Source organism: Sander vitreus, chromosome 2 (assembly GCF_031162955.1).
Source record: "Sander vitreus isolate 19-12246 chromosome 2, sanVit1, whole genome shotgun sequence".
Taxonomy (NCBI): domain Eukaryota; kingdom Metazoa; phylum Chordata; class Actinopteri; order Perciformes; family Percidae; genus Sander; species Sander vitreus.
The window spans coordinates 24,155,534-24,174,028 of record NC_135856.1 but is presented as its reverse complement, the minus strand read 5'-3'; the positions used below and the strand labels follow the sequence as shown (position 1 = coordinate 24,174,028).

The 18,495-nt window shown below is 38.7% G+C and overlaps 2 protein-coding genes across 5 annotated transcripts in view; one reads left to right on the top strand and one right to left on the bottom strand.

Annotated features, from left to right (window-relative positions):
* The window catches only part of fam13a (family with sequence similarity 13 member A), an 80,438-nt gene extending 78,695 nt beyond the window's left edge, over positions 1-1,743 (top strand). For all 3 annotated transcript variants that reach the window (XM_078262258.1, XM_078262249.1, XM_078262267.1), the window contains 2 exons: positions 214-315; positions 442-1,743. In XM_078262258.1, the coding sequence (XP_078118384.1) occupies positions 214-315; positions 442-565 (226 nt within the window). In that variant the 3' untranslated portion in view covers positions 566-1,743. The remainder of the gene's footprint in view (positions 1-213; positions 316-441) is intronic.
* Positions 1,744-4,442: 2,699 nt separating this feature from the next.
* The window catches only part of herc3 (HECT and RLD domain containing E3 ubiquitin protein ligase 3), a 30,461-nt gene continuing 16,408 nt past the window's right edge, over positions 4,443-18,495 (bottom strand). The window contains exons 18-25 of one of the 2 annotated variants that reach the window (XM_078262281.1): positions 18,232-18,402; positions 17,992-18,135; positions 17,617-17,783; positions 16,211-16,277; positions 13,711-13,793; positions 7,641-7,824; positions 5,640-5,742; positions 4,443-5,149 (exon numbers count right to left, since the gene is read on the bottom strand). In XM_078262281.1, the coding sequence (XP_078118407.1) occupies positions 4,941-5,149; positions 5,640-5,742; positions 7,641-7,824; positions 13,711-13,793; positions 16,211-16,277; positions 17,617-17,783; positions 17,992-18,135; positions 18,232-18,402 (1,128 nt within the window). In that variant the 3' untranslated portion in view covers positions 4,443-4,940. Of the gene's footprint in view, positions 5,150-5,639; positions 5,743-7,640; positions 7,825-10,465; positions 10,962-11,499; positions 11,589-13,710; positions 13,794-16,210; positions 16,278-17,616; positions 17,784-17,991; positions 18,136-18,231; positions 18,403-18,495 lie in introns of those variants that run through there. The other variant, XM_078262290.1, reaches the window with a different exon arrangement.

Here is an 18,495-nt window from a genome sequence, read left to right as displayed (position 1 = left end):
AAGAATATCACTCACAGGGGTCATTTTTCTGCAGAACGAGTACTTAAATATATTTTGCTGAACTGTGAATGCAGGGTTTTAACCTGCAATGGATTATCTTCATTATCTTCCACCACTGTGTAATTAATAAAACCATCGACACATTTAAATATTCTAGTGTGAGATATATATAATAGTTCTACTCTTTTTTTCTTTTTTTTCTCTCTCTCACAGGGAGGAACTCGTGGAGCAACTCCAAGAAACCCGAGAGGAGAAGATAAGACTCCGCAAGAACCTGAAAGAGTTTGAGGATCAGTTCTTTAGACAAAATGGAAGGTAAAAGCCAAGATTACAAAAGTGAGAGAGAGAGGGCATAATGAACAGACATTCACATTGACTTTGTTTAGTTTTTTACTGCTGAACCTTCTCCGTTTCTTAATGTTTGTTGTCTTGTTCCCACAGAAATGTTCAGAAGGAGGACCGCTCCCCGCTGGCAGTCGAGTACAACGAATACAAGCACGTTAAAGCCAAACTGCGCCTGCTGGAAGTCCTCATCAGCAAAAGAGACTCGACTAAATTAATCTGAGAGAACAATAAAATACTCTAAAAGGACGTTTAGAGATACCGTCAAACGCATCTCACCCTGTTGAAGAAAAGATCCGATTTTTCCTTCTCACTGCCATCTGTGCCGCTCGTGTTTCAAGCTCGGGGGAAAACTGTTCGTCGTCTGTTGATTTGTTCTGGCGAGCTCAGCTGGGCGTTTCCTTTGCCGCCCGCTGAGCGCCGCCAACTCACCACTGATTAAAAGCGACAGTGTCACCTGCTTCACCTGAGAAATTCCCTTCCAACAAAAACCTCACCTTCATGAGAGGATGTTTCTCCAGGCGCACTCAAAATAACCTGAATCACACTTTTTATTGCTAATAATTTATTTCTATCCTTTTGAATGTTTTTATCAGAAGTTATTTTTCTCACGCTTTACTGTAGAAGTCTTAAAAAGAAAAACCCTGTAAGTAAAATAATAGATGTAAAATGATTGCTATTTTTAAAGAAGGATTTTTGAGATCAAGATGTATGTGTATTTTTGTAAGGGAGACATTAGTATTTGTATAACTTCAGTCCGCTTAACAGTATTCACTAAAATGAATAGCTTTCTCTATTTCAGTTCTGACATCATATAATATCTGAAATCTTGTATTGCTTCTCTAGAAGTTAAATTGAGTATTTGCTCACTAAAATAAGTGGTTTTTAATTTTAATACAACCCAAAGACAGTGACTCAGAGTACAAACTGCAAACCAAAATAGCTCATATTCTTAAAAACAGCTTATTTTTGTGATCACTGTTCCTTAAGCATCTGACTGTATATTTTTATGCTTCTTTCCCCATTTACTTCCTGTCAAATAAGCTATTTCTCGTCTTGAAATCACTGGTATGTTTTTGCTCACATTGGTAAACATACACAAACGTTTGTGTGACGACTCTGGAGGACAGAAACCGCACAAGTCTGTGTTTCCTTCTCGTCCGCCCCAGAGCTCATTTGGTTCTTTTGTAAATATGGATCATTGTGTTGTATGTTTACATTTCTGTGAGCGAGTACATTTTTCCTTCCTTTCTCCAAAATGGATGATTTATCAGTGTCAATTTCGTTTTTACTGAATGTAAACACTGGCCAGGCTTAACGAATTTTGAGTATGTACATTTTAGTACATAAATTGTATTTGTATGTTGTATATAATATGAATGAAATCATATTTTTACTGAGCTTTTTGGGGTTGTGTGGATTTCCTTTGTGTGACTGAGTTGATGCAGAGACATTTGAGGTAAAGAAAATGCATCAGGTGCACAGCACCAAACCATTTTAGGGCTGCGAATAACGATTATTTTTATTATTGATTAATCTGCCAATTATTTTCTTGATTAACCAACCTATAGTTTGGTTTATAAAATGTCCGAAAATAGTGAAGAATGAACCCAAAGATAATCCGTTTTTAATCATATCCTATAAGACAGAAACATCAGGACAGGCTTAATAAAAAACGATTTAAGCAATTATTTAAAGCTCTATAGTGTTTATGCATGGACAATATTTAGACACAGCAAACAGGACAAAATCATGATGTGAAATTCAGTTGAATTTGATCAGGGGAAATCAGGTAGCTGATTTAAAAACTATTTAAGATAAAACTAATGTTTAACATACATCAGTCCAATAATGCAATCATGAAACACTGTTTTATTTTAAAAGTTGGAACAGAGAGCCTTGTGTAGATTTGACAGGTGTGCAAAAAAAAAAAAAATCCCATTTTATTTATAACAAAAAGTCAAGGGCTGCACAAACCGTTGCATAGGACTATACTCTGCAGGAGAAATGAGCTTTTAATTAGACAAATATTGACTGAACATGTAGAACTTGTGAGTGACATGCAGGATAGAGCAAAGCAAGAAGATGAACTGTCCTAAGAAAAGATCTCAGGAGAGTCCAGTATTTAAGACTTTTAGAAGAATAACCCAGATATCACCACTACACCACTGGGCTGTTTCAGGTTGTTATTGCTATAAGGATGTGTCAGTGTGACCTGTCAGTGTGACCTGTCAGGACACATCAAGTCATTTACTGTCTGAAGTCTCTCTGACACCACCGTACATGTATGAAATATATAAAAAAATATATGTATATATGCAAGACCATTTCACACACTTCACGCCAATGCACAACCTAATTAAACATCAGTTTGGATTAAGAGGTTTAACTGTAGGAATAAATAGGCTAGCATCAGGGCAAGTTTTTGAACAAATTATATGATAAGCCTATACATTAATTATCAATTGACTATATCCAAAGCAGGTCATCTGCCCACAGGCCCACACTTGTGTTGTCCTACAAATGTCACAATTTCATTATCTGCAACATACTTCTTACAATTGTACATTTTAATGATTACATATTTAGTATAAAGGACATTTTCGGACATCTGGTTGAGAGCATATACAGAGAGCATAGGTTAGCCTATATTAACCCGTACAAAAACCTTATTCTTACAATCTATGACAGGAACCAAACTGTAAAAACGACAGCTATGCTGTTGCCGGGCAAACTCCAGACAGAAAGTTAGAGGTGTTACGGGTTTTACGATGTATTCCGTGACATATCGGATTCTTTGCACATGTAACAGCTAAATAAGGCATAAATAAAGTACATTAAATTAATAATAAACGTTTGCAGTGGCAATATTAGGCCAAGCTGGAATTTATTTCCTAATCAGTCACATATAACACGGCGTAACACCGGTCCAAGACAAGAAATAGTCGGGTACAAAGCTAATACATCCATGGTACATAGCTAGCTAGCTAACTCCATGTTTTATGCAGAAGCAAGGCGAATCATTGTTTGGACACTCTGCTTTTTGTGTGGACTGAACAGACGAGATATAGCGTGTTAGTTAGCGGGGCTTAGTGGTTCTAGTAGGAGGGATTTCTTTTACCGTTGGACAGAGCCAGGTTAGCTGTTTCACACGTTCTCCAGTCTTTGTGCTAAGGCAAGCTAACGCTAACAATTTACCGACAGACATTGTCATTCTCATCTAACTCTCTGCCAGAAAGCTAATGAGCTATTTCCCAAAATGTCAAACTTTTTAATGACAATCTGGCTTTCTGCTTTCACCCAACAACATGCACAGAGACAACAACCACTAAAATCAACTTTTAAAGTCAGCATGTCATGTAGCTAGGTTTTGCTGTAGAAGGCAACACTGTTGAATGCAGGTTCAAGACAAAGTCAGCTCAGCTCTGATCCACAGCTCAAATTATACGAGGGATTGCAAATAGGGCTGGGTACGTTAAAACATTTTCGATACCCATACCGTGACTTCGATACCAGTTGCTGCCGGTTCCTGAACAATACTTTTTTGCAATTTTATAAAATCCGTTTTAACAAAAAGAAATTACAACATTAGCTACACATTACGGAACAAATCTTTTTATTTATTTTTTTAAGCTCTTTTACACCTATGTGACGGACACTGTAGTCAAGACTATACCACAATTGATCATCACTGTGTGTTATGAGTTTTTCCTGCATGCCTCTACAAGGTATACAGCCAATTACCAGCATTATTAGAGCTTGGTAGAAGCATGCTGCATGCTTATTGGCTCACTGACGCTGAGATTTACTCTGCAATTTGGTATTGAAAGACACTTTTTCGATACTAGTTTGATACCCAGCCCTAATTGCAAATCATATTCACCATGTTTCATCCTGCATCTTTCTGCCTGCTGAATACTCTCCCGTTGTCTTTCTTTGATTTCAGGCAGAGGACATGCTGGTGTCCACATGGATCAGCAGAACAAACACTCCTCCCAATGTCAAGGGTAAATATTATATTCAAAGTGCTATTTACATACATATCCATATTTTATGTGTGTTTTATATTTTGTCAAAAAATAACCACTCTATTTAATGAATCAAGTAACAAAAAGCTGATTTATTGTCTCTAGGTAATAACACAATTATTTAAAGGTAAAAAATAGAATTTAAGGAGTTGAATATAAAACACAGCTGTGCAAAAAAAAAAAGACAAAAATAAAACTACACAAACACCCAAAGACAGAGTTTCTCAACCTCTTCTGGCTTTTCATTTTTGGCCACAAAAGTTTTAGGATCCCAGGTAAATTTAAGTAGGATAATTTTTATTTCAGAACTGTGATATATTTCAAATATATATCCATACATCAGCATTTAAAGCTCCCAAATTGTCCTAAAAGGTTGAGAAACCTTTCCCAAAGAAATAAAAACAATAATACTGTACATTTTACATAGATAGACCTTTCAGATTTAAGATGTTTAACAATCTTGCGAGAGCATATAAAGAGAGTGACCTTCCTGTGTCCCAAAGTCCCCTGTTACACTCTTTTGAAACCGACATGGGGGTCGTATTGCTGTTAAAATGCATCAAAACCTCCTCAGACCAGGCTGAAACCCTCGTACTGCTCCACAGCCCGAGTGAGACGGCGACACAGGATCTCTTTGGTCTGGTAGCGGGGCATGTCCAGCAGGTTGTAGCAGGTGTGGGCCACCGGCAGGTAGTGCTCCTCCGCTGTGGTGGACTGGATGACGATACGCAGGCTCTCCATGCCGTGGATGGGGATACGGTCGCTGCCAGTCAGGAACACTGCACGCAGGAGGACAGAGTTAGAATCAATTACTAGAGAAGGCTAAACATGTTCCTACCCTCCACATTTGCCTGCATAAATGGTAAATAGCTGCATTTATATGGCACTTTTATCCAAAGCTTTACAATTTGCCTCTCATTTACACACACACACACACACACACACACACACACACACACACACACACACACACACACACACACACACACACACACACACACACACACACACATAAACCCATTGCAGTGAGCTACCATGCAAGGTGTTGGTATGATCTTGTAATTTTGGGGTTTAATTTCTTGCCCCTTTGGACACTTTGACATGTGGACAGAAGGAACCGGGGATCGAACCTCCATCCCCTGCAAGATCGCTCTCTTCATGCAGGAACAATTACCGCACATAATAACAGTATTCATAAGATGTTTGAATGCGAGAGTGTGAGAATTTAACTGCCTTGCACATTGAGCAATGAGGCAAATACATGCTTACATAAGAACTGCTTTTTCTTCTCCAGAGGGAACTCATGGAAAACCTCCCAGAACAGTCTGACTGTTGGATGAGTGGCTGTGTATTCCCCTTTGTAAACAGCATTCTGCAAAGAGAAAGGATGTGGTGGTGAAAAGCTTTTCTCGTGTTATTATCATTACAAAAATATTTTCTCTCCTGCAGTAACTTCTACACGACATCAGTAAAACAAATTCCTCAGCGACGTGTATGCACCTCCACCTACTGCATAAAATGTATATACATTTTAATCAAATTTCTCCCTTTATTTATCTTACATAACAGTCCCTCTTAGGTTTTCGCACTGATGTTTTCTTTGTAAGCTGCTCAACAGGCACGTCTGGACACAAGAGTTGATAACACCAGTCAAATATGTGAAACCAAATGCCAAGACATCCCGTCTTTGTTCAGATGCCAAGCTACAAAATAAGCAAATTGCCAGTATCATTCATATAAACTGTACCAACACACCGATCCCACCAAGCGTCCAGTTAAAAGCAACTACGAGTGTGGCTTAGGTGTTTGTCACGGCCTCGACTGTTAGTTCAAAACAATATCAGCAGATGTGATAAACTGATGGTTCATCCAATCACCTTCCAGGTATTTTTTGAAAGTGCCCGCCCTTGTCAGTTTCCAATGACGGCTTCTCAGATGGTTCTGTGTAACAAACCATCTGGCTCATCAGGTTATCAATGACCACTGTCCCTGTAAAATAATCTAATAAAATAAAATATATATATTGCGATTAGTGATATCTATTTTAGGATTTGATTTATTAATTTGTAAATATACATTGTTCATGATTTTAACCTGCTTTGTATCTGTTTTTATAGTACCTTATGTTGTAATTATTGCTGTAATTATATCAGTCTTAGATTATCCTTCTAATCTTATTTGTATTGTGATTATTCTCTTCATATTTTTGTACAGACGTGCATGGTTCCCTGAGGATGATTCCTGCTGACGTTGGTGATCCTCTGGTTTTAAAGGGGAACTATGCCGTTTTTTTAGCTTAATTTACCTTAACTGAACAGCTTCGGAGTCATTGGAATGGTTATATGACTTTTTTCGAGTTGAATGGTGGCCGTCTCGCTCCCCTCTAGCGCCTGTGAGCGGAAAAACCACCCTTGCAACTTTGGGCCGGCCTCAGCATCAGGAAGTATCGCGTGATATCAGGTCTCGCGATGTAACGAATTGCTTCACGGCACTGCACATATACGCCCATTCAGGAACCGGCTAACAAGGTAGCGATGGAGTTTTGTCACACTATCGTCATGGCTGAGCCGGCAAAAAAAAAGCAGAAAGCCAATAAAGCATTGTTGGAGGAACAGAGAAAGAGGAAATGGCAGGCTGACCGAGCAAGGAGTCAGACACAAGTAGGCTAAACATAGGAGCTGCCAAATATCTATTCCGAAGCTGTAGGGGGACCTCTAAAAACAGCGAAGAAATGGCCAAAACTGCATAGTGCCCCTTTAAATCTACAGTGTACTGCCACCAACAGGTCAATATTGGACTTGTCAGTTAGTTTAGGGTTGTTAGTCTTGTTAATCTCAGTGAGTTTGACAGTGAGAGTGACTCAAAACAAATATTCCCAGTCAAAGTGTGTGAAAGTTAGCATGATGTCATGAATCATGTGTTACTGCTCGCCACTGTGTAAGTGCTATATACTCCCTCCCTTCTTTGTCACTTACACTGTGAGCTCCGTGACTCACTTGTCAGATGTTGATGATGTAAAAGTCAGATTTCCAGCTCTGTCCAATGAAACATGATTCATTGGACAGAGATTCATCATCATCACATCCATATCTATCAGTTTGCAAACACTTGTCATTACAGTCCTTCCATTTCCTACTATGAGTTTTACATGTGTTCACTGACCAAGAACAGGAAATGGTTTGCCATTTCTGCTGCAGGACAGTAACTCAGAACTGTTGGACTCATTGTTACTACAAATATTACACATACAGATTTTTAAACCACACTGACCTTTTCCATCTCCTCCCAGTTGTAGTTGTTGTTGCCGACCACCATGGCCATCAGCTCTGAGGGCTGGAACAGCGACAGGATATCCCCCCCGCACACCTTCAGGAAGCCAGAGGAGAAGGCCGAGTACTGCTCGCTCACTGAGTCTGAGAACACGTAGCGCAGGTAGGCCTCCACAAACTCCTTCCTGAAACACACACACACACACACACACACACACACACACAGGTTGAATAAACATTTAGTTTCATTAATTTGTTTTAGCTGCATTTCCTTCACTTTATAAGGAAATAATTTATTCAGACTTCAAGGTGGGACTGTAAACACTAGCTTCCTCCTCCATTTTGTGTGTGTGTGTGCAATCTCAGAAAAACTTTTTTTCTTTTTTTGTTTGTTTGTAAGCCCCCCAAACACAGCTTAATCATTGTCTAACACCCCCCCCCCCCATTCCTTTTTTTCAGGCTCACAGGAGTTCATCAACAACCTCTCTTCATCCAGCCAGTAGTAAAAACTAAACTGTAATATAACTGAAAGAACACCAGAAACTGGATTGTTGGTGTCCGTTTTTGCATCACTGTTGTGTGTTGTTCATCAGAATTTAGTCTTCATTCCTTCATATAACATTAGTCTGAAAATGATGGATTCATATCAGTCTGTTAAGTACAATTTAACCACTATAATAAAACAGATCTAGAAATGATATGCTTTATTTGCAACTTAAATATCGGTTATTTTTTTAATTAATACAAAGCAAACTGAGCAGAAAAGAACAAGTATTTTGTTTGTTTGTTTCTCTTCTTCCAGGGGCCTGTTTAAGGAAGGAGGTTTAACTAACTCTGAGTCTAACCCTGATGTCTGAGTTGATTTACCCTGAGATGGGAAACTCTTTTTTTTTTTCGGTTCCAGAACAGCTGCTATGAGTTGGTTCAATCAACTCAGAGTAGGTTCAGGCGCGTGCACCACCACAATAAAAAGGCAGTATGAATGAAGCCATGATACTACGATTCACCATGGTAACAACCACAAACAAACGGGTCGGCGGAAATACTCATGCGCACAAACAACGAGTTTGAACATGTGTTTCGTTAAAAAAAGCAAGACAGCGGTTGCTGCTGCAACAGAGAGAGAATTGGTGTGGGAGGAAATTGCCGCTCAAGTCAATGCGTAAGCATTAACAGTGTATTCATTTCATATTTAATCACAGTTAACTTATAATATTACTGGTGAAAACTGGAATTGTATTACACCTATAATTTCATTTGGGTGCAATCCTGCAGGCGAAAAAGTACGCTACTACTATATACCATTCTGAGGCTGCAGCACCATGATCATTAACAGAACTATAATTTATAATCATTTATTTCTTTTTAATGGCTCTCACTGGTTTGTGTCCAGGGAACAACTACAAAAAACGTTTAAAAAACGTTTCAGAGCAAGTCACACTTTTCTGACAGCTACAGTGGCTTTACTATTACAGTATGATCCACATCACCAATAAAGAAAACTGCCTTTTGCAAAAAACATAATGCGACACAAAGAATCTGCTGGGATGTTAAAGCATGTCCACGATGGTGGATGTTAGTGATATGAGGACGGATAAGGTAGCTACATATCTGATGGACTGTGACAAAATGTGGAAATGAAAATACATTTAGTCGGGACTCAATATCATCTCCCGACGTAAACTCTCTGTGAAGTAATACAGCTTTTTCATCAACGGGATCGTCGACAAAAGGACATGACATGTTTGAGAAAAAAAATGTTTTATAATCTGCCTAACAATAAGTTTTATTTATTAAGTTTTTATTCATGCAGAAAACAAACTGCATTAAAATGCGCCTGATACAGACTGAATGAATGAATGAGGAAATGAGAGAGAAGAAACCTTGAGTTTCTTGAAGAAAACCTGCTCCCGACCAGGTTAGGTTCACAGACTCAGTTACCATAGTAACTGACTCTGAGGTTACGTTACCTCTTTCTGAAACAGAAAACCCAGAGTTTCCCTCATCTCAGGGTTAACAAACTCAGAGTTTTCACTAAACCTGCTTTCTGAAACGGACCCCAGGTGTGACTGAAGTATTCCTGTTGAGCTGCATCACAGCTGCACTGTGTGCATGGACCAGTGTTGTTCCAGTCAGTACATTACTCTCCTGTGTGCAGAGGACAGGCAGCAGTGGCACAAACCAAGAAGGTTGGCAAGTCTGATAATAATGTAATTGTAAAAAAAAAACATTTTTGTTTCTTGCTTAAATTCACAGGGTGCACAACCAGGGCTGGGAGAGAAAATTACTGATGTCCACAAAACCAAATCCGAGAAGGTAAGATAGTAATGATGTTAAATAAAGCTATGTACACCTAATATATTATGTGTTGATGTCTATGGATTTGTCTTCAATAGAAGCACACTATACAAAGACAACAGTGGAGAGTTGCTGGATCTGTCTGTCCTCAAAGTGCCAGAGATCTACAAGGACTTCACACGTTTCTACACCATCACCGGCATAATCCAAGTGATAAAAGAGAGAACAAACTATTGTGTTCTCTGTTTACATGAATAGGTGCCTGTAATGTCTGCCCACATATACAATCAATTCAATAAATGTTGATAAGTACCACTGATTTGTCTTAAATCATTGTAGTTTTTCAGAGCAATAAGATACAGATTATGAAAGCCATGTTCATATTTGCAACAAATTAAAACCCTTATCAAGGCAAATTGGTTTTCCATGTTCTGTATTCATTATAAAAAAAAAAAATTTACCAGAGTGGACACTTGCAGGTTGTTAAACGGCTTTAATTTACCTTGTCAAAACAATGAGTAATTCATAACAAATTGCACAATATTTGACACAAAACCTAAAAAGTGTATGGTTCATACTCCTGTGAAGCAGTACACTGTGCCTGTAGGATTTACTGTAGAAGATACATTAACTATACAAGAGCAATTAAGGTAAAGTTATGAGGTAGTAGCAAGTTAAAGGGACGTATAATCAATAGCAGTGAGTCAAGTCAACAGTGTACACCAGAATAATATATACTGTGATTAAGTAATGATACTTACTGTTGTCTGTACTAATATAACTAAACAAAAAAATAATATAGTGTACGATGCAGTATGGAGAACAACCGAGTCCTATATGACCCTCCTAAGAGACTTTTAGTGCAGCTGTTGATGATGTTTACTACAAACAAAACTTGCAGATGGTTGTAGTCTGTAGCCAGCCGTACAGTAGGTAGATCTGGAGCAGCAGGGTGACTTCTAGCTTTCATGGGTTGGTGATATGACACACACAGATCAACAGTGGTCGAGCCCCTCAGCCCCACCTGGATGAAAAGAAAGTAAAACAAAATACTTGTTTTTTCAGTTCAGTTTGCTTTGTATTTATTAAACAAATAACTGCTATTTAAGGAGCAAATAAGAAAGCATATCATTTCTAGATCGGTTTTTATTATAGTGGTGAAATTGTACTTAATGTTACAACTTTTTAAAACAGACTGATATAAATTCCTCATTTTCAGACTAATGTTATATGAAGGAATGAAGACTAAATTCTGATGAACAACACACAACAGTGATGCAAAAACGGACACCAACAATCCAGTTTCTGGTGTTCTTTCAGTTATATTACAGTTTAGTTTTTACTACTGGCTCTAACATGAAATTAGCCAAATCCCCAGGAACAAGGTTAACCAAATGAGGAAAAAATACAAAGTGGGGTCATCACATATACACATACTGTCCGTCATATGTCGTTCAATCTAGCTAAACAATAAAGAAAATCTATTTGTTTATGGACATCAAGCTAGGCTATATGCTAGCGCCATATGCTACCTAGCTAGGTGCTTAAGTTATGTTACTCACCCTCGTAGTTGTGGACATAACTTCATACGTCCCACTTCAAAGCTTTCTCCCGTTTCCTGATGGGTGCAGGTGAAAGTGCGTCGACCATTCTGTGCACATTGTTGACATATACATATAATAAAGCAATGGACGGCGCGGGGGTAAATAAACTTGGTTACAGAGCAGCCGCCATCAACAGACGTTCTAACGTAAAGTGAACGCACCCTCAACGGCGCAGGGATCATTTCATTGGTCAACACTAAAGCTGGCATTCTATTGATTGTTGAATTTTGATTGGGTTATAACACAAAAAAAATCCGAGCGCGCAGGAGAAATCCGAGAGCAGAAAATTTGCAAGCGAGCAGAATCAGCCTGAGTGCGAGGAGAAGGTTCAAAGCTGAGAGCAGGAAATATGTCCAAACAACAACATATCTGAGTCCAAGCAGAAAGTTTGAGCACAAGCAGAGCAAATCCAAGCGCAAGCAGTGACTATTTGAGTGTGAGAGCAAGAAATCTGAACGTAATATCACTGAGAAATGCTCTCAAATTGAAATAATGCGCTCTTGAATAAAGATAGTAATATAACTCCATAGTTTACATACTGTAGAAGTTTCTCAGGTAAATTAAATCCATTTCTATTTCATATTTTAAAGAAGCCAAACTACAAAAAAATATACATAAAATTATGAATAAAACATCTGAAATATCTCAATGAGATATATAATATTGCGGCCATAAAAATACTATATATAATATGTGCATGTATGTAAAATACTGTGTGGAAAAAAATGTGTTGCTTCAAAGAGATCATGAAATTACAGCAGCATAAGGTAGGACATTTTGACCACGTATTCATCATCAATTGTGGCAAGCTGTGGGTGAGCACACCTTTTTATAGACATATTTTAAGGAAAACTTGGAAACATTTTATCCTAAAATATCTTATTATTAGTATGGCCTTAATATAATCAGGAAATCTCACTAAGATCAGGATCACTTTGGCAAGAGACCTGAGTAGAGCATAAGAAATAAGTGCAGAGACAAGACATACAGCCTATCACAAGCAGGCACATACTGTACATGCAATCACTGTTAAAACCAATCACAAACATCCCTCTCTTCAAAAGTTAAAAGTTTAAATTACCGTAATCTGATAGAATGAATGAGACGTTCTGTTTTTAATTCACTCTATTCTTATGATGTAAAGAACTGAAGGGCCATCTTCATAATTCATCAAGAGGTAACTTCTTAACTTAACTACCACCTTCTGGAAAACAAACTCCATAGTAATAACTCTAGCATGACCCAGGAGGTGTTAATTATTTTAAATCCCCCCCCCCAAAAAAAGTCACATACTTCGATACTACTGCTCACAAAATTAAACTGTCCAAAATTATGATTTGCTGTTTTATGACATGCCACTCCAACATCCCGTTAAAACAGGAAAAGCATGGAAATACAGATGCAAGATGCTCCAAAAAATAGTTTTAGCACACGTACAAGTGCTACCACGTCTTTAAAAATAATACTGTCCAACAAAACAGATCACATCCTCATGAAGCCCTGCAAACACAAACACTGTGATGAACTAACCTTCAGTCTAAATCAACACGTCTCCTTTGGTGCTTGTGGTGTGGATGTTTTATACAACAGCAACAACAAATGCCTCTATCAATTCTGTTATTACAGTGTTATATCCGAGTGTTGAGGGGATTTTGCAGGAACAACTTGGGTCACTGCAGCTCTGGCCATCTGTTCAGCACCAGCAGCCAGACATGTTGACACCGCCCGCCCCACAACCCTCTGCGGACTTCTCCACATAACACTGTAATCAATGCCACTGGCACAAGGACGAGTTGAAGAAACAGGGCCGTGATGGTTGAGAAAAACACACTAAATAACACTTAAAATACTGACATTTTTTGTTTTCCGATGTTATCAACACAGAACATGACCTTCAGTCGCAACAATGGGCCACGAGCTGCCAGCTGTGTGAGCGATATGATAATCCCAGAGCTGGAAAAACAATATATTTAAAAACCACAGAGTCATCTGTTTGTCTTTCAGAAAGAACAGACTGTAGAGCATTAAAATATTCATGGAACAAGGTCATTCAAAATGGGACATCAAGTGACGGAAGAGCTGATGAATTTATTCTTAAAAAGACAGAATCTGCTGAAATAGTATCCTTAAACTCTCAGCATATATATTTGACGTGTCGAGCTGCCTCACCTGTTGTTTTTGTCCACACTGATGCTCTCTCCTCCAGGAATGAGCTCCTTGACTTCTGTCATCCCGTAGTTCTCTCTGGTGATCTGAGATGTGGACACAACAAATAGTCTTTGATTAGAGTTTTGTAGGTTTACCCTGCAGGAGTAAAGTGTAGAAAATACATATTTTTTGTTATCGTCAACAAATCCCATAACAAGACCAAAACCAATGATGAATTGATTACTAACGAGCAGAGCTGTAACAATTGAACATGTTGCCATACAATTCAGTTTTCTTAGAAATGATTGCGATTAACGATATAATTCTCTCTTTCAGTCTTTCAAGTCAGTATTTTTCAAACAAATTAAAGTTTTGAATGACTCCCAGGATACCTCTTTTGGTTATATCACTGTCATGTGACCCAGATAATGTAAGGTAAACACAAATACACATCCTATGAAGTAAACAACATTTTTTTCTTTTGCTTAAATGAACATAAAATTGACAAAACCATCAACAGTCATACCCCTTAAGGCCTTAGCTAATGTTAGCAATTAATTGCCGTTAAACAAAGAAACGGAAATTACTTAAAAAATATTGCGATTAGACAATTATTAAATAATTGCTACATGCCTACTGACGAGTTGTGTAGGGTGTGTGTGTGTGTGTGTGTGTGTGTGTGTGTGTGTGTGTGTGTGTGTGTTAAAAGCATGATATATCTTATTTTTCTGTACCATAGACCTCCACTGTTATCCAAACCCAGTCAATGAGCCACACTGCTGCACTGGCTGACAGGTTCCTTCATTGCGATGAACACAGACACTGTAGATCCCACATATTAGGAGTGGATGGACCAATACCGAAAGTATGGATACTACCCATACTAAGTCTTATTTTAAGTATTGATATAAGCATTAATAGGATCAATACCAACGAGAAAAATGAACATTCTGGGGACATGAACACTCTTCTCAGTACTTTTGCTTCTATGCTGCTGTTGTGTACATGCACACCACAATCACCTCGTTAGCTTAAAGAATTCACACAGTGCACATTTTTCGTTATGCACTATTAAAGAATGTCTTGTTTTGTAACATGCACGTGATTAAGTAATTAACAAATCATGGTAAAAGACAAATCACAATAATTCATTTGTTTTCAGAAGCCTATTAGTGATGCATTAAACTCATGAAACATAATATTACTTTAGTATCATATTAGGCTCGTCGGAGATGAGCCAGGCCTGCGCAGAATCGATCACCGGCGATCGCCGCCCAATGCATGCTGGTTAGATTTGTGTCCGACTTGTGTCACGTGGGCAACGATAACCTCACAAGATCAAGGCGGCTGTAGTTTTGACTGCAAGACCCATGGGGACCCAGGGCATGCTAGGAAACGCCTGGCTCTCAGCTAATCTAACAGCTGATTGGTTCAGAATCGACTCAACATGATGACGTTTTATATAAACTTTTTATAGTTTTTGAAATGGAGGGATTTTAACTGCTATTTGTCTGATTTAAAGGCTTATTCTGTACAAACCACATGTTGTGTGGCTGATAGTTATGTTTAGAAGTAAGAGAGACTAAATCCGTTCAGATTACGGATCATCTACAGTCCGTTTATTAAAATCAGCAACAGATCGCATGTAGAGCATTTTGACAGCTACTCTGTCATAATAAAAACAACTGGAGACTTGTGTACAAGCTGATAACATTTTATTAAATCGGAATCGAACCACAGTGTCTCGGTCACTTCCTGGTCAGCCTGAAGGCTGCTGGAAACGGCTGGAAACTGTCCGACTTGACAGCGAATTTTTGTCACCGCCCCCGGCTGCTGCCGCCTGCTCTTGTCCACTTTACAGGCGAGGCGCAGTTCATCTCAAACGAGCCTAATAATATTGGTGATTCTGGTGGCCTATGTATTTCATGGTATCGCCTACCACTACCACACACATTATGCTGCTGATGTAAACACTCACCAGTGCACTATCTTTGTATTAATCCGCAACTGGAAATAGTCCCCAACAAATGTACTTTTTTTTTTTTTAAATGATACTCTTAATTTGTGACCTTTTTTATAAAGATTTACGTGTTCAGTAGAAACCAAAGGGCTTGGATCTGACAGCCACAGAACAGGTAAGGAAGTCGGGAAGTATTAAAGGGTCTGTGCTTGATAACATAATATAGCAGCAGACAAATGTTTGCTATGTAACGATAAAGTGGAGTAATGGCGTCCTGAGGAGAGAATGAAGAAACTCTCTCTGTGTGTGTTGTAATCCAAGCTTCTCTGTTCTTGATAGCCGGTCCAGCCGCACATGCATGTTGGTGCATGTGGCCGTGACAAAATGTAGGTATTTTACGTATTGAGGAATGGTCTGTGAGAGTAATGTGGAGGCATCCCTCTTTTTTCAGTATTCCGAGTAGAGCCCCTTTAAGAGATGGTCAGATTGTTTGTTTTGGTCTTTGTTGTGGGATTTGTTAACAATAAGAAAAACCTTATCCAGGTGAAAAGTTACACTTACAGCAAAGTTGAGAAGAAATGTCTCCTCCACATCACCTCCTTCATAATCCAGAAGTTGTTGTAGACTCCTGCAGAAGAATAAACAGAGTGGATGTCTGGAAGAAGCAACACTATTAACACATGATCATGTCAGTGGTGGAAAAACACAAGTTAATAATCTTATTAGTGTGACGTTATAAAACAAATGAAAAGGCGAAGGCCAGAATCACCATCATCAGCGAGTTCACCACGCCATGAGATTAGAAACTAATTAGTACATTTCATATGAAAAATAGCTCCTTCATGCATATTGCCATCATGCATAGCTGAGGACTCTGTTGGTAGATGTAATCATTTTCATTTCAGAAATATCTGCAACACTGAGGGATCATACATCTGTTTTTTTGCAGATTTAAATCTGTCCCCGTTTCACATTTAAAATGAAAACCAGGGATCAGCTGTGCCTGTCCTACAGCTGCATGGATCAAATAGAAATGGTCTGTTACAGTAGATTAAACATGAAGTGGTGACCTTTTAGCTAATAATACCACAGAACAATGTCAGGGGGAGTGTTGTGTTAGTTTTCCTGCAAACAACATGGATATTTACCACCAAAACACAGGAAACATGGAAAGAGGAAGTGTAGCTGGCAAAGAAAATGATAAAATGATAATTAGTAAGAGGATCAGATACCATAGCCTTACAATTTAACCCCAACTACAGGTAATTGTAGTAAAAAGACAATACAAAATTAATTTAATCTCAAACAGTTGACTCAATTATTTAAACAATGTCGTATCTCTTTCCTGTCAGTGGGAGGTACCATGTGTTCTGACTTTAGATTTTAAGACTTTTGTTTTAAGTCCAAATAAAAGCGTAGCATATTGGGAGAAAAAAATAAATCGAGATCCTGTCCTTTAAGGCGGTATTGTCTCTAAAAGCAAAATTACAGTCTATGCAGCCCCTCTTGTAGCTTGTAACAATAGTCAACTGGACACAATCTGGCACAAAGGAAACACTGATCCTTCCTGCTCCAAATTCAGTGAAGTGGTATTTCTCAGTAGCAGTCAATTTCACATCTCCTAAAAAAACAAACACTGGTTATGTAAGCAAGTGGCACACTATGTATGTGTGTGTTTGGGAAGGTTGCTTTATAATTTTTTGCTATTTAGTTACACTTGTGCAGTACCAGATAGCAAGAATTTGTCTTTGAGTCTCTTCCCCCCCCCCCCTATTTAAAATAAACAAAACTAATAACCAAGTATAAACAATAGACAATAAACAAGTTCCCAGTTTTAGACCATTCGGCCTGCGTCAAATTGCGGACACAAGCAAGATAAATTATTTGCAGCAGTTGCAATGTCTAAGAAAAAGTCAACATGTCCTGCACTGCATCCCTTCTCCTTTCCAGCTCAGAGGACAGGTTACCTGGCCTCGGTGGGGGAGAGCTCCTTGAAGTCCTCCAGCATTGATGGCACATTGAGCAGCTTCTTGTAGAGAACGAGTGGGAAGTGGAGGTCCACCACTGTGGAGTTGTAGATGGCCAGACCGCAGATGATCCCAATCAGGTGAAACCAGTTCTGCTCAACAAAACACTGGAAACAAACACAAGGAAATTATTTTACTATATGTGTACTAAAATATGGCTGATTATCCCCTCTTGCTACACTAGTTTGTTTTTGATTCTACTACGTGTTATGAAAAGGCTTCACAAAGCTAATATGTTTTTTTTAACATGCAATGAGCATGTTTGAGAACTGAGTCTTTTTACATCATTGGCATGTGGATACAGTGTTGACTTACTTTGTCTGAGAACCACAGCAGGTTGGACTCTTTGTAATAAGTGAACATCCCATATACAGGATCCATCAGCTCCTTTAACAGCAGCAGGAAGAACTCTTTAGTCACTCCACCTGCATCCACGGCCTCCTCTCCATCAAAGATCACCTGGATGGAGTGAGGAGGAGAATAAGAGGAGATCACAAAAATGTACAAAAAAAGAAAGATTGCAGTGATCTTCAAAACCTAAGGTGTAGCTCTCACCTTGAGCGGTTTCTTGAGGTCCACATCAGAGTACATGGTAAGCTCACGTAGTGTGTCACTTACTAAATGGTCCCTGCGCACATGGAGCACCAAGTAAGGGTTCCTAGCAAGGTGGGGTTCCAGCGTGAGCAGCATAAAGACGTTGTGTAAGTTTGCACCGCTTACTGCCATCTTGGTAACGGTCACAAGTTGAGGTGGGAAAAGCAAGAAAAGAGAGTACATTTCAAATAGATAATAAAAAGACTGAGAACAATCAAATTAGTC